We start from the raw sequence: 17,971 nt of genomic DNA, 5'->3' as shown, positions 1-17,971 counted from the left end.
ATTGAGGTTACCTGTAGGCGGGTGGACCTAGAGAGTATTTCTCCCTCCATGGGTTAACTATTGTTTGAAAAAAATTACAAAAATCAGGGAAAATGTGATGATTCAAAACCCTCCATCCTCTAAACAAGCAGTACAGAAAAAGTAACACGGTGGACTTGATGTACTTGGAGAGGTTTAAAATAATGCACAAAATAGTCAATTACCTGATATTTCGACCCTAGCAGAGTCTTACCCTGCTAGGGTTAAAACATCAGGGGTGGAATTCACAAAGAGTTAAAACTAATCTTATCTTGAGTTAGGACGAGTTACTCTTCCTAACTTAGGACGAGCCATACGTTTTTTTATACCTCCTAGGACAAGTCCCAACTCTTTGTGAGATCGACCTCAAGCCATTAACCATTTTGTTTGCATTTATACCATAGGTCCTTTTGGCTGGTAAGCATTTTGCAACAACTTATTCTATTTCTTGTGTTTAGGATACATAAGAAAAAAGCATCGGAACAAAGACATTTACAAAGAGGGAGACCGCCAATATAGGGGTAGATAACTCAGTTGGTCGAGGGCCAGTATGTTAAACCATTAGTTCCAAGTTCCGCTCAAGTCATTTTTCCTTTGTTCGAACCCAAACTAAATACGAAGAAGAATGTACCAAGCAGACAGGATAATATGACAAAAACATCAATGGATATCATTCGTTCAGGTCTGATAAATAAATTGTTTATTTATTAGCACAAAACAAAAAAAAAATAAAAAAAGTACACATTTAAGATTGCTGCTTTAAGTTTTCCTATTACAAATCCAATTTCCAGTACATGTATTAATTAATTTACATCAGAAATATTAATGAGGCTATGAAGACATGTTTATATTAGTTAGACAAATTAATAAGCACAAACACATATTAATAAGCAAACGCTGAAGAATAAGCTTAACAAGACTTAACAAACCAATAAGTTTTAACTGCTAAATTAATCAAAGCTTAGCGTGGCTGACAATTATCTTTGATGGCATTTAATAAACAAATACATAAATGGTAAAGCCCTACACCAATTTTATTTCCTTTAGAAATTGAAATCATCAGGTTAAACATACACAAATTACATGCGGATATTGCAAATTGCATCAAACAAGTTATGTTCTACGAAACTCACCAAGTTAATTCTGCTGCACATCAAAGGCTGATGGTACAATGTTTGGGCCAACAGTGATATTAAACTGAGGGGAAAAAGAGTTGCAGCCATGGAGAACAAAACAGTAATAGTGCTTAATTATAGCTACACCTTTCTTCCCGGTGGCAAGTACAGGAGGGGCTTCTTTGCATTATTTTGTCCGATAACTTGCTCTAACGCCTGCATGAACAGAAGTTATTTTTCGGATTTTGCAAATGCCTAAGGAGTGGACATCTAGAGCTGTTTAAGCACAAAAAAACTAGCTAAGCACAACAACATTATGCTTACCAGAAGGAGATTACCAACCAAACTGCCATGTCACATGTACAATTTGTGACAGGTATCCTACTCATTTTTGCTTAGCGCAGACAATTGTTAAGCAATATTTTTCTGTATAAGCAGCTCTATGAAATTGATCCCTGGTGAGTTACGTAGCACATGAATTTGCAGATTCGTCTCCTGGTGGGTGTCTGTCCGGCAGGCAGATGTCTAGTTCCTGCACTTCACAGCCATCTCTAGAGTCCTCTTGTAGTCGGGACGCTTGTAACCGTACTTGTTGATGATCTGTTCGCGGGTGAGTCCCTCGAAGGGGTTGGTGATTCCCTTCTGCCTGGTGCAGACGAAATCAACGTCGATCGGCTGTTCCTCGATGGGGGTACAGGTTTCGGGGCACCTGGGTACCGGGGTCTTGGTGATGCAGGTGGATTGGTCGATCTTTGTCAGCCAGATATCTCTATCCAAGGCAAACTCCATGATGGGTGCGCATTCGTCGACTGTAAGCAAAAAAGACAATAAAATAAATATTATATTATATTATATATTCATGGTTTATGTATTAAAACACTGCAATACAGCGGCTAAAAGCCGAAATGTACAGTTTACAAAATAGTCATTAAAAACATTACTATTATATAAAAATAAAAAAAATGAAATATCAAATGTATTAAACACACAGGCAACAAATTTGTGACAGAAAAACATTAACCATGACGCTTACAAAAAAACCATATCTGTTCACTACTTAGATATTCATAGTATATACTATTTTAAGGTATAGACCAATCCGATGAAAGAAAATTGGTAGCGCCCTCTATTGAAAATTACCAAATGTGTGGTATTTTTGTGCACAATGTAGGCAATGAAGACACCGCAGCAAATGGCGCGCGGTGCTCAACACTTTCGCGTCCGGTGCGCGTTTGATTGGTTAATACATTTGGTAAGCACTCTTTAAATTAATAGCATCTGGAACTAGATGTTTGAATATGCAGTGGTAACACATTCCACAAACGAGGAGCAGCTGTTAGCAAATGTCCTGTCCCCCACAAAATTATACCACTTTTTGCAAGACTCTTTTCTTACCTCTTGCGTGGTCTTCAGAAGCGACCTGGAAGCTACGTCCATACTGTTGGGGCCACTTGTACACCTCTCTGTTTGGTCCGACAAACTCCTCGCTGGTCTCACCATTGAAGTCTCCGCACAAACCACACTGGAAATCCTTGTACTTCTGGGCCAGCTGTAAATAATCAATACAGAGAAATGCAGCTCATTGCAAAATGCCCAGAGGTCAGACGACAACACTTATTGTAGTCGGTGTGAAATCAGCGGTTAGCTTGGTAGGATTCAAATCCACAACCTTGTGCCTGCAGTCTAACCACTGGACCATTAGGACTCACTGAAGCTTCAACAACAGCACAAGTCCATTACTGAAGCACAGAGCCCAAGTTCATAAAGCATGTAAGCACAAAAATCTTGCTAAGCACAGAAAAACTCTTGCTTAGAAAAAGCAAAAACAGTATACCAATAAATATCGTACATTTACCATTGCTGTGACTGCATGGCACCTCACTTAGCAAAGGAATTTGCTAAGCAGCATTTTCTGCTTTCTGTATCAGAAGGGTAAAACAATAGACCCTACATTGGGTGCGTTCGAATAGCTTCCCTGGGTCGATTAGCTTTGATTAGCTTCTCTGGGTGTTCCCCCGGTGCGTTCGAATAGCTTTGACGTCATTCCAGGGGCTCACACGGTCAGCCCCAAGTGTCCTGCTTGTGGAGTGGGTCACTTTTTAGGAGCTGTCCCCAGGTGCATGACGTCACCATGGGAGGGTGAGTTGTAGTTCGATTAGCTCTTGTCAGGGGCTCACACCGAGTGAGCACCGCGGGGTCGACAAAGGGAAGCTAATCGAATGCACCCTATAACTCCTCCCACCACCAATACTCCACACTCACCTCAATCTTGATGTTGTGTCCATCAAAGAAGACTTTGAGTTCTTGCTCCGGAGCAAACAGCATGATAGAATTTCCGAGCTTGGGGCGGACGATCTGGACCAGGGTCTTGGGCTCGCGGGTCAGGTTCTGTGCTGGGGCGGCAGTGTCGTTCTTGATGTGCTCTCTCATCTGGTCCCACAGATGGTACTCCAGCTCGCTGAAAACGAAACCTTCTTGTGAGCTTGCACTGTCTGACATGTCAACAGGCTGTGAAGCAAGTACAGAGCAAAAAGAAGCAATGTTTTTATCATTACTATTACTGTTTTATTTGCCTTAACAGTACAAAACCATATACCCTATTAAAACCTTTAAGATTAATCCTTAGTAAGGACGAGTTACTCGTCCTAACTCAAGATAGGATTAATCCTAGCGTTTTGTGAAACTGGCTGCCGTGCCTATGAAGTATTTTTCCAGAATGATTTAAATTCAAGTACCCTGGGTTCGGTGGTGTAATCTTTCTCTGGGGCCACAGTCATGATGTGGATCTCTGGGGTGTCGATCGGAACCTTCTTCATGGTTTCGTCTTCCTTAATGATCAGCTTGTGCAAGACCGGCAATTCAGTATTGGTGTCGTTGACCTTAATGATGACCTCTTGAGTGGTTGGATCCGGAATGAGCTGAATCCTGGTGTTGTCCAGGTAGACGGTAACAACCTATAAATAGTACATCAATCAATACATAATCAATAACCATAACAACAATAATAAACAACAGAATTTTTTTTTTTCCATTTCACTTCACTTTGTCTTCTGACATGGATTAGTTCCGATTTTCAATTTGTGAATATATTTTGCGACAGCGCACTCATATGAATCCATCATAATTTGTATAGTATAATGAACACTAACAAATCTCATCATCTTGGTAATATTTTGCAGTGAGTTGACAAACCATTTGAAAGCATTCTTTCTCACAGGCTGTGCTTAGTGGCACTGCTGTGCACAGAACAGATGGTACGAATGTACGTATTGCCTTGGTGCATACAAAAAACCGTATCAATGCAATTTGCATTCACAATAGACTGTGCGTATAAATATCAAACATTTTGGGGACCACTTTGGTCCCACGTACGTTACTTTTAACTGGTGAAAGAAACAAACTCACGCACTTTAAAGGGTCCTGGATGGGCCCAATTTCACAAAGCCTGTCAGCAAAAAAATTTGTTTAGCATGAAATTTCTTTCTTAATGAATACAATATTACGAACCAAATCTTAATTTGCTGCATATTGCTTGTTACTGGCATACAGCTGTTGCTTGCTCATCCTGAAAATCACATGGTAATTTGATTGGTAACCCTGTTTTTATTAAGAAAGAAATTTCATGCTAAGCAAATTTTTGAGCTAACAGGCTTTATGAAATTGGGCCCCGGTCATTGAATACGTTTAAGTCTATCAACAGTCCCAGAGTGGATGAAATAGAATGGTCAGACAGTAATATAATAACAAAGTCTTATATAGCGCGCGTATCTACCAAACAAGGTACTCAAGGCGCTGAGTATACAAACTTTCAGAAAGATTATTGCAGTGATGAATTTTGAGACCCAATTAGTTAGTACTTTATAAGGGTTTACAAGGTGATACTGCGCATTAAGCAGCCACAGCCAGGAACACCAGGGCGTACCCCTTCGGAAGGCTTATGTCGGATTGATTGCAATAAGATTAGCATCAAACCTTCTTGGTGCTGTCCTGTTCATGGGTCTTGCTGAGGATGACGAAGCGTTCTTGGTTGGAGCAATCCTTGGACAGAATGTGTTCATTCTTGCTCATCTCGTAGTTATACAAGACTTTGTCGAAGGTGATGATGGAGTTATTCCTCAGAGCCTTGCATTGATCTGAAGAAATAAAACATATTGAAGTTTAATTGATGCTAATAGATGTTAAGTTTGCATTGTGGATAAAATATTCATTTTGGTTTTTACCCATATACACCAATGTGTGTTAGCACTGTATATTCAGTGCTAAAAGTTCTGTCGAAAAATCACAGTCATATTACTTGATGCTTAAATTAATTTTTGCTGCTATTGCATCGAAGGATGAGGCACTAAAGGCAGTGGACACCTTTGGTAATTGTCAAAGACCATTACTCTCACAAAGACCATGACCTCATCGACTAACACGGTCGGCCATTTATGGGAGTCAAATTTTTTTACTCCCATAAATGGCCGACCGTGTAAGTTTGCACAGTAAAAGGAAAACCACGCGAATTCGAGGCAAATTTGTGTGGATCATTGTATTCTACTTTTAACACATCTTTCCAACTATATGCATTTTAAAACAAACGGTTATAAACGCTTTTTATAGACCAACTCGTCTGATCCAAGGCAACATGTTCCATTAATTAACTTTTCAGGCTATTTATTCACAGAAGGGCAACAACAAAATTAGAAATCATACTAAAGTAGTAAAAATATCATTCTTTAGATAAACCAACTCACTGATATTACGTCCGCTCAGCCATTCCTGTCCGTAGCTCTGGACCATGCGCTTCTGCATATTGTAGGGGGCCACAATCTGAGAATCCTGGACCATCATCGGGATCCAGACACGGTTGAAGTGGATATCTTCTGTGATGTCTTTGATGGTCATGTTGAACTTCTTCTTGTTCTCCTCCATCTCCCCAGTGAAGAGGACCTAAAAAATATGTAGAAATTGTACAATTTTTTAAACAGTTCATTGAAAGACGGAATTTCACTGCAATATATCTTTTAAAGGTCTTCTCAGGTCATGTGCTACCAAGGCTCTTGAATTCATTTCCTGAAAACCCCAGGCAAATACACAATATCTCCCTCTTTCAGCAGCAACTGAAGACACACCTGTTCACACTTGCTTTTCCCTACCATTTGACAATTCCCTCTTTTCCATCTTGACCGGCGCCTTTAAATGGTTTACTATCAGATTTATACATTGCGCCTTTACAAATGCTGTGTTATTATTATTATTATTATATTCTATTCCTACAACTCACCGTCTTGTCCAGATTGAATACTTTAGCCTGCTTTGTCCTGACGTTCTGCCAAAGCATATTCTTCACCATCTGAATGCCCTGGTAGAAAGCCTCCAAGTACACCCTGCTCGTTTTCTGTGAATGGAACAATAAATAATTTGTCATATTCAAGATATGGGTGTGATTTTAGACATACTCCTCACCACAGACACCGTTTGCTCATTTTAACAACAGTTCAAAGTGTTTTGTTTTGTCCACTGGGGAATTCCATGCTTATGTCCAAAGAACTTTTTGCCAGAAATTTGGGCCATAGACCATAATTATCGCAAGTACTCGGTACGTGCGAGTAGCGTGGCATGAGGTGCATGCTGGTCTAGCTAGTGATAAAGTTTGATCGCTAGCTAGACCAGCATGCACCTCAATCATGGGTATTTGCAAAAAGCTTGTCTATGGTAATTTCATCAGAAAGAACGTCCCCACTGCCCTTGTAAGACCGAAATTCCCTGCTTCTGTAAGTGCCATCTCTTTCCTAATGGTAAATAGAGCCATTAATTGGGTCTTGATCCGGGCCCAATTTCATAATACTGTTAAGCAGAATATCAAATTTCTTAGCTAAAAACAAAAAATGAGTGGGGCACCAGTCGCAACAATGTCAACTTTATGGAATCTTGACTGGTAACCTGTTTTTGCTAAGCAAGATTTTCTGGTTCTTAGCAAGTAGTTGTGCATACAGGCTTTATGAAAAATGGGCCCTGATGAAACCTACATACCTCATTGTGAGTGAGTTCAGCATGAACAGCGCGGAGTTCCTCACGTTCCAGACGGAATCTCTTGCAGGCCTCGGTGTACTTGTTGCCGTTTCTAAGGTCCTGCATGCACTCCATCTTGTATGGGGTTTCCTCACTCAGACGTTTCTTCTGCTCCTCTGATCTCTCAACACGGGCCTGTCAAAAAAGAGACAGAAAATCATGGTCACAAATCAGGTTGTCTTCAATTGGTTATATGCATATCCCGAAGCGCATGATTGGTGCACAGAGGATTCTGTGTGAAATTTAAGTCCATGCAACACTGGCAACCATCATGGTGTGCTGTCATGTATGGGCAGCATGCTTCCGAGCAACAGTAATTTGGTTTACTTTTGTTACCCCTGACCCGCATGATTTGTCCTTGTTTTTTATCCCTTATGGTTGTCGTTCCCATTTGGTTTTGTTTTCCTCCTGCATGCTCCGCCCTCAGCCGCCCTCTTATTGTGTTTGTTTTTTATTTTATTTTATATATCTTTTCAAATAACTTATTTAATTTAATTTAATTCAATTTAATTTTATGCAGATTTTGTCGTCACAAATTTGCAACAAAAAATTTGCTTTAGTTGACTTGTGCTCAACTCCTGCGAAACATTCGCTGAGAAAACACCCATGTGTTGTCAAAATTCGCTTTGCATTCACATTCGCAAGAAGTATGAACCGGGCTTGATTCAGATTCAGACTCAGATGTCTCCTTCCAATTAGCGTCTTAAAGGCCACCTGGGCCCAATTTAACAGAGCTGCTAAGCACAAATATTTGCCCAGCATGAAATTTCTTCCTTGATAAAAACAGGTTTACCAACCAAAATTCCATTTGTTGTATATTGCTTGTTACTGGTATTCAGTTGTTGTTTGCTTATCCTGAAAATCATGTGGACATTTTGGTGGTAATCCGGTTTTTATCAAGGCAAACATTTCATGCTAAGAAATTGTTTGTGCTTAGCAGCTCCCTGTTAAGACCAATCATTTTGGAATCGTACCTTAAGCTGAATCTTCTGGTCAGTCATACAGCTTCTTCCCCACTGGGTGTTGAACTTGAAGAGGACTTTGGGATCTTTTGGTACATCTGGAAGTCCTTCGAATGATTCCAGTTTCTCCTCAGTTGGGAGAGTCATGGCGTAGGCTGGGTGTTCCATCTCACTCTGGATGCAGAGAGTCTGCGAACAAATACATACAAAACTGGGCTAGAAATTTAAGAAGAATGGATCGATTTGGAATACATGCAGTAGAGATGCTTTTGGAGTTGACATCATCTTCATCACCAAGACCGAGTATCGAGCCCACACCCTGCTGCTGACAACACCAGAGCTTTGGTCCGGTGAACAAGACCGCTCGGCCATGACAAGCGTAGTGTTAACACTACCAGACTCTGTCCCCAGTGGACCAGTGGGTATTTCAAGCCTGTATTGCCCTGAAAAAAATCTACAAATGAGCAAAGCTTGTGGACTCCGATGTCACCACCATGCAGCCTAAGTCTCGGTGAGGACCGTGTACGAAATGGCGACTTCGGCTACAGCTACGGCTAGATGGTGCGGGTCTGCCTACTCTTCAACACTGGCAGACGCGCTGATCTAGCCGTAGCTGTAGCCGAAGTCGCCATTTCGTGCACGGCCTTACACTGGGATCAATGGCACTTAGAGCAAGATACCAGATACCTGTTAAAGGTTAGTTTTGCACCAAGTAAAAGCGTTGAATTCTTGAGACATTAAAATATCTTTCCGCCCAAAAGAGGAAAATTTCTTACCTTGACTTCATCAATGGTGTCCTGGAATTGGTCCTGACGAATGGGATCCCTGATGAATGTCTTCTTGTTGGTGAGAACATCAATGCGGACAGCTTTGTAGAACTCATCCTGCTGGTCCAAACTGATCCGGCTGACCAACTCACGGATGGGCTGGCTTCCCATGGTGCTGATCTAAAATATAAATATAATTAGTTAACATGAACATTATGAAGCTATTCACCGACATGTTTTGAATTTACATGAGACTGTGCGGTTTATCAGGCTTCCAAATCGACAGCATCCGCAGTATTTGCAGAGGTGCCCTTTGCTTTTGCTGTGGTGACCTTTGCAAAACTCTGGTGAACTTTTCAAAACTAACATTACAAATTTACACTTTCCTCATAGATGTGCCCCTTATATAAAAACCAAATTCACAGAGCTACTTAAGCAACAAAAAGTAGTGATGCTTACCAGAATGAGGTTACCAGCCAAAACAACATGTCACATGTACAAATTGTGACTGGTATCCTGCTCATCTCTGCTTACCAGACAATTATTAAGCAATATTTTTCTGCTTAAGCACCTCTATGAAATTGGGCCCAGCATTTTAAGCTAATTGACTTACATTGAAGTAGATGTGGAACAGCTGGACTTTCTTGCCAGTATCTGCGACGATCTGCTGTGTGTGGACGTGCGTGGTATCCCGGACCTCGGAGGACTTGGCGTTGGGGTACCACCAATTCTCAAAGCGTTGGATCAGAGTCAGGTTCTTGGGGTGGATGGGGTAGGGATCTACCAAGTGCTCGCCAGAACGACTCTCGTCAGAGGGACTATTATGTTGACCCTCATGGTGCTTGTCGGAATGTCTACCCTCATGACCGTTACGATGCTCGTCAGAATGACTACCCTCGCGCATGTCTTGACCGTAACGACGCTCGTCAGAGGGACTGTCGGAGTGAGGACCATCAACCATATCAGAGGCGCTACCAAAGTGGCGGTAATGATGCCGTTCGTCAGATGGACTTCCGGCATGATGCTCATGGTATTCCTCTGAGCTAGACTCCGTTGTGAAACTCTTCTTCACCAGGTACTTGTCCTAATAAAGGAAAAAGAAAAACGGCACTAAGCATAAATGCTAAAAACAGAAGCCCAGATCTTAGACAACGATACGCAGATGTTCATGTCCAAGTTTTCATGTTTACTCGCGTATACTGACTGTACTACAAGCGCAGTTTGGCACACCGATGATGTGGTGATCGCATAATTCGTGAAATGATTGCCTTACAGCCAGGCATTTTTTTGCAAAAGTGACGACATGAGCGAATTGCTATTGCATGGAGTTAAGTTCTGCTTTATTCACTAACATGTTCAGAAAAGAAATCCAGAGGTCTGGTGTAGAACAAAATTGAAGAGTCTTAAAGGAACATGTTGCCTTGGATCGGTCGAGTTGGTCTTTGAAAATCGTTCTGTAACAGTTTGTTGTAAAATGTATATGGTTAGAAAGATATTGTAAAAGTAGAATACAATGATCTACACAAATATGCCTCGAAATTGCGTGGTTTTCTTTTTACCCTGTCGACTAACACGGTCGGCCATTTATGGGAGTCAAAATTTTGACTCCCGTAAATGGCCGACCGTGTTAGTTCGCGACGTAAGAGGAAAACCGTGCAGTTTCGAGTGATACTTGTGTGGATCATTATATTCTACTTTGAAAACATCTTTCTAACCATATGCATTTCATAACAAACGGTTTCAAACGCTTTTACTAGACCAACTCGTTACGATCCAAGGCAATGTTTTCTTTTAAAATAAGGGCAATTAGGGTCTCCTCTCAGCCTAAAGATACCTCCCTAAAACCAGAATGCCTAGGAGGTCAATCCTAATGACCCCTAAATGACCTCTGATGACCTCTGGGTCGTTGAAGTGTTTACCTTGAACGCTTGGTACTTTGCTTGGGTCCAGTTTTCAGTCTCCAGTTTCACGATGCAAGTGACCTGCTCTGGTGCATCCACACCACGTCGGGTTGTGACGTTGACGTCAATTGGACCGTTGAATAGAAGTTGGGTTGGTCTGTAGATCCAGCCGCAAGAGCGTGGCACGCGGCGAGTTTTCAGTTCCGTCTCCACTCCAAGGGACTCTTTACCCATGCTCCACTTTTTCTGCAAAAAAAAAAACGAACAAAAAAAACATTCTTAGGTGACTGAAACTTAACTGAGTTAAGTAAAGTCTGTCCCTAGCCGATATGGCTGCAGGCCAATGTTTATTCTCGGTTTCCTTGGTGTTAAACAAAAGGAATATTTCTATCCTCGCTGGACAGGATGCCAGTCCATCGCAGGTTACTACCCAGCTCTTTTTTTAAACACTTAGAAAATAGAAATAACTGTTGCAAACTACTCCCCAACCCAAAAAATGCTAATGGTCTCATGCTTCACCCTAGCAAAGTCTTTCTCAAAGGTTGAAAGAGTTTGACTCTTCTAGGGTTGAAACGCTGGGCCTTCCCCCCAAACAAAAATTGCACTAACAAAATATGAAGCAGTGTTTTCTTACGGTAACAGGTTTCTTGGCCATCAGCTCTCCCTGGACAAGGCGTTTCTCATAAACAAATCTCTCGTCATCACCAGAGTTTCTGATATGAAGGTCTGGAAGACTCTCCTAGAAAAGAAAAATTAAAAAATAATATTATTGACCTCCCCAAAGAATTGATTATATAAGATAGACAAACTTAAGACCATTAACCTTTGTTTACAAAAAGAGTGACCTTGTACATTCCAGGTCATTTCCTGGTAGGCGAGATACTACACTGGTATTAAGCCTAGACGTCTGGGCGACTACTGAAATTCATTACTTGACTAGTAGTGCCTCAAGAAAAGCCATTTTGGGTTAACACAAATGCCCCCCAATCATATAAAGCCAGTCCATTTCTTGACGTTTCACTTCTAAGTGAAACCTTAACCACCTAAAGGTGATCCAAAAACACGATCCGAAACCACGTTTGGAAATAGTAAGCCAAGTTTTTCTCAAGTAGTCTCTTTTGTTTTGCTATAATGGTGTTGACATTTTTCAGAATAAAACAAGTAAACAACGTTGCGTTTACCTCTGTTGGCTTTCTTTTTATTTGAGCCATAATAATGTTGACAATTGCCCAGACAAAAAAGGAAGTAAACAAAGTTGTGTTTTAAATACCTCTGTTGGCTTCTCCGTCATGAGGAAGTTGTAAGTGAACGGTCTGCTTCGGAGGGAGAGGACCTGGTGCTCGCTGGTCGGGGTATCAAGCTTGGACTTGAAGAGCATCTTGGGAACGTCTACGGTGACGTTGCCGTTCAGAACGGCGGAGGAGTTCAAGGAACCCACCAGTCCGAGGCCAGTCCTCACGGTGTCATCAAGACCAACGGTCATCTTGGCTTTCATGGTCACAGCAACTCTACATTGGATAAAGGCAGAATCGAGGGTTTAATGTACGAGAACTTTAATCAGTCAATCAAAATTAATTTATAGAGCGCCAAAACCAAAAGATTACTCTAAGGAACTGAGGCACAGTTGAATGGTTAGTGTGCCTGCTGGAACAGGTGAGCTTTACAGGCTGTGGACACTATGGTAATTAGTCAAAATAATTATTAGCATAAAACCTTACTTAGTAACAAGTAATGAGGAGAGGTTAATAGTATAACATGGTGGGAGAAATGGCTCCCTCTGAAATGACGTAGTTTTCAAGAAAGAAGTAATTTTCCACGAAATTGATTTTGAGACCTCAGATTTAGAATTTGAGGTCACATATCAATCATCTGAATGCACACAACTTCACGTAACAAGGGTGTTTTTTCTTCCATTATTATCTTGCAACTATGATGACCAATTGAGCTCAAATTTTCACAGGATGTAAATTTTACGCATATGTTGAGATACACCAAGTGAGAAGACTGGTCTTTGACAATTACCAATAGTGTCCACTGTCTTTAATGAGTGTCTTGAATGAGGTAAGTAAGCTGGAATTTCTTATTGGTTTCTTATTCCACATTTTGGGGCCCTACACAGAGAATGATATTTCTCTGCAAATATTTTGGAAAAGCGATTTCTTTGCACAACTAAAAAGGAGCAAGAGGTAGACTAACGAAGATGCCTTTGCTGAGATCTCAATTTAAGAATGTCCTGGGTTTGTCTTCTGCCATCTGTATAGCCTCTAAAAGACTTCAATCTTTTATGAAATTGTTATATGTTTTTTAAAGAGAAATTGCCTAACAATCATCAAGAGGCCACTCTAAGGCGAGGGCCAAATCTGAAAATATTTGGGCATCAACCCAAAAGAGGCTGTTGCCACCTACATCTTGGGCTGAAAATGAGTTACCCCATTCACAGTGGGTAAGGCTGTAGGCATGGGTATCATCTACTAGGAGACAATGGCCTAATAACAGAAGAGTGGAGATGATGGTTGTAGATTAACAGGGCTTTTACCTTGGTTTAACTGATCCAGCGACGCTGATATTGCTCAGCTTTCCATTCTTGGTTCTAAGCACCTCGGTCAGGGTAGGTGTCATGCGAGCCTTGCCAGAGATGTCCAGGGCCAGGACGGCAGCGGTGTCGAAGGAGATCTTGAGGGGAAGACCAACCTGTGTTGGAATCTCGTGCATTCCTCGGCCGAGACTGAAGATCTTGCGGTAGGAGTACGGCACTTGGCTGGTGAGGATCTTATTCTCAAGCTCTTGCATCTTCTCAGATCCTTTTACAGACAGACATTAGAAACAATCATTACAGTGGGGAAAAACAAAAACACTTGCTTCTTTTTGTTCGAGATGCACTTGTGGCTCTAAACTATCCTGAGTCCTATCTTCAAAGCAATTTAAGGACTTTAGGAAAATTTGTCTTTTAACAGGAATAAAATATTTCCATATCGTTTTCTTTTTGTCCCTAAGGTATCATTTATTTCACTGGTAAAATTCTTTCACTTCAATCAACTTACCTGTAAGGTATGACTGCTATCTCCCCACAAGTTTGTGCCTCTCTTGTTGCTCAACGTTGCCTTCAAGCCATTCCCAAACAGTGGTTTTGTCAATATGCCCCTTCCCAAATCACCCCTTTTTCCTTTTTTTACCTTACTTCTTTCAAGTCATTCCCACAGGGCAGTTTTGTTACTGACTCAACTCAGAGTATTTAACCAGTTCATAAACTTATGATGTTTTTTTCTCATTACTTTCCAAATCAACGCTTTTCGTTGCTGAACTTACTTCTTTCAAGTTATTGTCAAAATGATTGTTTTGTCCCTTACTCAACTCAAATTATTCCATTAGTTACTAAACTTACTTCTTTCACGTCATTCCAAATGATGGTTTTGTCATTGCTTGGCCCCTTCCCAAATCACCCTTCTTCCTTACTGAATATACTTCTTTCAAGTCATTCCTCAAAGCCATTGGACACTTTCGGTAAACAGCATTGTCCAAAGGCCCACACTTCGTGTATCCCAACTTATATATAAAATATAATGGCTTTAACTCAAACTATCAGTTACTGTACTTACTTCCTTCAAGCCATTCCCAAACGGTGGTTTTGTCGATGGTGATTGTCCTTAGCTCATTGCCAAACAGCTTCATGTAAGCTGAAGCCTTCTCCATGTCAACATTGGTGTGTACCTTGGTTGTGGGTAGCTAGGCATCAAACGCAAAAGAAGAACAAAAATAAAATTAGTGAGCTCTTAGGATTAAACAAGAATTGACAGGGGACAAAGTCTTCAAAGCGCATATATATTTTCAAACAGGAATATAAGTAGGATTTGAAACTTTGCATTGTGGGAGTATAATTAGTTGAGGTATGCGGTAGCACCATGTGTAAATCTCTTTTTAGTAATGTTGGTACTTCATCTACCAGTTCTTTTCAGAACCAACACTACTCAAAGAGAGATATTCACATGGTGCTACCGCAAGCTTCACCTAATTCAAGGAATATAAGTAGAAAAGCGAAGGCTGAAAATTCTATCAAATTGATCATTTTTCAAGTATTCTGTCAAACACAGCTATATTGTAAAAACATACCACATTATCAAGATGCTCGAAATCTCTCTCGACGATAGACTTGTCGTTGTACAGGCGTCCGTTGTTCCTCAGGAGTTTCTCCAGTTTGGGGCTCGCTGGTCTGGCCACGCCTAGAATCTTCTCAGCAATGTCGCGCAGACACTTGGCGTGGAATCCCACCTCCATCAGGTTCATCTGCCTGTTGAGGATGGTTGCTCCAAGTTTGACAGCACCGCTGACTGGGAAAGGTGAGGTCGGGGTACCGATCACGGACGCCTCGGTGGTCAGAGCAACTTTCTCTTGGACTAAGAAAAACAAAACCCAAACCTCTGATTAAACAATTGTTTGTTTAAATGTCAGCTCCATATTTAACCCTCTCAGAATCAAACCTTATCTCACTAAAAAAGCACCTTGGAATAGACAACTAGAATAATTACGATGACTAGAGCAAGGTAGTAGGAAAGTTGAGACCAATTCAAGAACTGACTCCGCGGTAGTGCAGTTAACAAAGATCCTATAAGCTAAAGTAGTAGTCCCAGCCTATTTTCTATACCATCCGCCAAGGTAGTAGATAAAAAGCAGGACAGTTCTTTTCAGAACTGAGAAGTCTCCTGAACAATCCGATAAATCTACTCCGTGATAGTAGAATATAGAGAGACAATTCTGTAAAAAACAAACTCTACCTTGCAAGTAGATACACACATGGTGTTACCGCAAACCAAATATGTATAGAATAATGAAGCTCTACACAAATGCCTGACGATTGACAAATTAATTGATTGATTGATTGATCTGATCTGAGACTTACCTGCATTAAGAGACCATGTGAACCTCTTGGAGTATTGCATGCCTTGGACAATTGGTTTCAGGGTCAAGAGTGCCTTCTTAGCCACCTCTGTCCTGTGGTTATCAAACATAAAATGTAGAGGATCAAGATTTTTTCAGCGTCGTTCGATTCATACAAGCCATGTATTTTTAATGGACCCTGCAAGTCTTAAAGCTAGGGTCATAGATTGTTTTTTTGCCAACGTAGTGTCATTCTTCTGACAATGACTCGAGCAAGCAAGTCAAAACGTTGAGACCAATTAAGAACTCACTCCGCCATAGTGAAGTTAATAACGATATACCAAAAGTTGAAGTAGTAGTCCCGGCTACTTTTCTATCTTTCGCCCAGGTAGTAGTTAAAAAGCAGGGCAGTTCTTTTCAGAATTGAGATGTCTCCCGAATTAAAAAAATCAACACCAACAACATTAGTATATAAGGTAAATCTATTTGATGATAACATTTCATGCACAAAAAATCTGTTCTTGGACTCACATGCCGATCTTGCACAGTTTGGGGTTCTTGACCAGTCCATCAAGGTGGGTGTAGATGAAGCTGATGACCTGCTTGGATTTATCCTTCTGAAGGTCAGTCACAATGAACTGGACATCGTCCAGCTTGGGCTCACAATCCATGATGATCACATAAGATGCAATACGGATCTCGTGATCCTCGTCAACGTCTTTAAGGAATGGCATCAGGAGAGAGATCACCTGGGGGTGAGACAGAAAGAAGAAGATAAGTGTTGGAATCGCAGTGTTGTCCAGAAGTGTTGGCTGCCGGCAACTTCGGCGGCGATTTTGCCTGCTACTTGGTCCCTTGCACCACATAGCATCTAGAACCAAAAAACAGGTCTGCGGCCTTTAGGCAGGCCTCGGACCCCAAACAGTAAGGGCCCCTCCCGCCTAGTCTTTCGAAAAGCTGGCTACTTACATCTGTTCGACTGCTACTTCTAAAACTGTGGACAACCCTGAATCAGTGTGTGCGTCAAAACTGTTTAACATCTGCCAGCAAGCACTTCTAAAGTACAAGTGTAAGTGCTTGTTCTATAATTGAGTAACTTTTTTTACAGATTTGTTATTTTATGCATATGTTGGGATACACCCAGTGAGAATACTGTTCTTTGACAACTACCAAAGGTGTCAAGTGCCTTTAACCTGACTAAATTGAATAGATTGCTCACCCTATGTGTATGTTCCTTGCAGACACGGCGCAGTGAGTAGATAGCCTGGACTCTGAGATCAATGTCAGCCACTTCATGCTTGATCAGCTCGCTGATTCTATCGATGGAATCTGTCTGAGACTCTGGGGTCTTCTTGAGGACAAGACCAGCGTTACCGATGGCCTTCAGGAAGAAGCGTTTCTCATCATTGGGGCTATTCTCATCGATTCCTTTAAGGAGACGCTGAATAAGAAAATGATGATATCCTAAGTTAACGTAGGGTCAAACCAAAGTTAATATCCTTCATCCCCCATGCAAATTTCAATCTATCAAAACCTTGCGGTACCTGCTGCTAAAATATAGGATTCGAACTGCATCTAGCTACCGCGCAATCTCGGTGGTCTAGTTGGTAAGACACTGCTCTAGAATTGCAAAGGTCATGGGCTCGAATCCCACCCAAGTAATATGACTGTGATGTTTGTTGTCACAGAGCTCAGGAAAGTACAGAGTATACAGTGCTAACACATATCGGTATATATGGGTAAAACCAAAATTACTATTCTTTATCCCTCGATTCAAATTTCCATCTACTTAAGTTAAATGTTGGTATTTTGGTAATACTACACAGCCACAGGCTACTCGAGTGGGATTCGAACCCTGCATTCTAGAGCATGGTCGAGTGTGCACAATGGTTAACTAAAGGTTGACCATTTGCACTCGAACCCAGGCTGGTTGACCGTTGGTTGACTACTGTGGTCGACCATTTGGAACCAGCCCATGGTTTCTTCACTGGTCCCAACAGCATGTTCCATTCTAACCAGTGACACTAACGCGAAAAGACGGAAAGGTTGACTCGACTTCCAAATGAATCGTTCGAGTGAGTGCATCACTGCGCATGTGAGTTGCTAGTCTGTGGTCGACCACTGGTGGACTAAATGTGCGCACTCGAACTTGCTCCTAGAGAACTCAAGGTGTATCAACAACTATCCTTGGCCCAGTTTCATAGAATCGCTTAAGCACAAAAAGTAGCTAAGCACAACAAAATTATGCTTAACAGAACAGGGTTACCAGCCAACAATTTGTA

At 41.3% G+C, this 17,971-nt stretch overlaps 1 protein-coding gene across 1 annotated transcript in view; it reads right to left on the bottom strand.

Moving 5' to 3' along the window:
- Nucleotides 1-1,510: 1,510 nt before the first annotated feature.
- Nucleotides 1,511-17,971, bottom strand: part of LOC117297535 (vitellogenin-6-like) — a 29,360-nt gene continuing 12,899 nt past the window's right edge. Inside the window, exons 14-33 of the mRNA XM_033780627.1 lie at nucleotides 16,909-17,130; nucleotides 16,221-16,438; nucleotides 15,712-15,803; nucleotides 14,925-15,208; nucleotides 14,414-14,540; nucleotides 13,354-13,618; nucleotides 12,088-12,325; nucleotides 11,452-11,556; nucleotides 10,836-11,063; nucleotides 9,530-10,000; nucleotides 8,926-9,096; nucleotides 8,162-8,338; nucleotides 7,149-7,322; nucleotides 6,400-6,513; nucleotides 5,870-6,065; nucleotides 5,106-5,266; nucleotides 3,869-4,087; nucleotides 3,396-3,641; nucleotides 2,529-2,682; nucleotides 1,511-1,942 (exon numbers count right to left, since the gene is read on the bottom strand). Of these exons, the coding sequence (XP_033636518.1) occupies nucleotides 1,659-1,942; nucleotides 2,529-2,682; nucleotides 3,396-3,641; nucleotides 3,869-4,087; nucleotides 5,106-5,266; nucleotides 5,870-6,065; nucleotides 6,400-6,513; nucleotides 7,149-7,322; nucleotides 8,162-8,338; nucleotides 8,926-9,096; nucleotides 9,530-10,000; nucleotides 10,836-11,063; nucleotides 11,452-11,556; nucleotides 12,088-12,325; nucleotides 13,354-13,618; nucleotides 14,414-14,540; nucleotides 14,925-15,208; nucleotides 15,712-15,803; nucleotides 16,221-16,438; nucleotides 16,909-17,130 (4,146 nt within the window). The 3' untranslated portion in view covers nucleotides 1,511-1,658. The remainder of the gene's footprint in view (nucleotides 1,943-2,528; nucleotides 2,683-3,395; nucleotides 3,642-3,868; nucleotides 4,088-5,105; nucleotides 5,267-5,869; nucleotides 6,066-6,399; nucleotides 6,514-7,148; nucleotides 7,323-8,161; nucleotides 8,339-8,925; nucleotides 9,097-9,529; nucleotides 10,001-10,835; nucleotides 11,064-11,451; nucleotides 11,557-12,087; nucleotides 12,326-13,353; nucleotides 13,619-14,413; nucleotides 14,541-14,924; nucleotides 15,209-15,711; nucleotides 15,804-16,220; nucleotides 16,439-16,908; nucleotides 17,131-17,971) is intronic.

Source organism: Asterias rubens, chromosome 12 (assembly GCF_902459465.1).
Source record: "Asterias rubens chromosome 12, eAstRub1.3, whole genome shotgun sequence".
Taxonomy (NCBI): domain Eukaryota; kingdom Metazoa; phylum Echinodermata; class Asteroidea; order Forcipulatida; family Asteriidae; genus Asterias; species Asterias rubens.
Note: the sequence above shows the minus strand (reverse complement) of the source record. Positions and strands in the feature narration are given on the sequence as shown.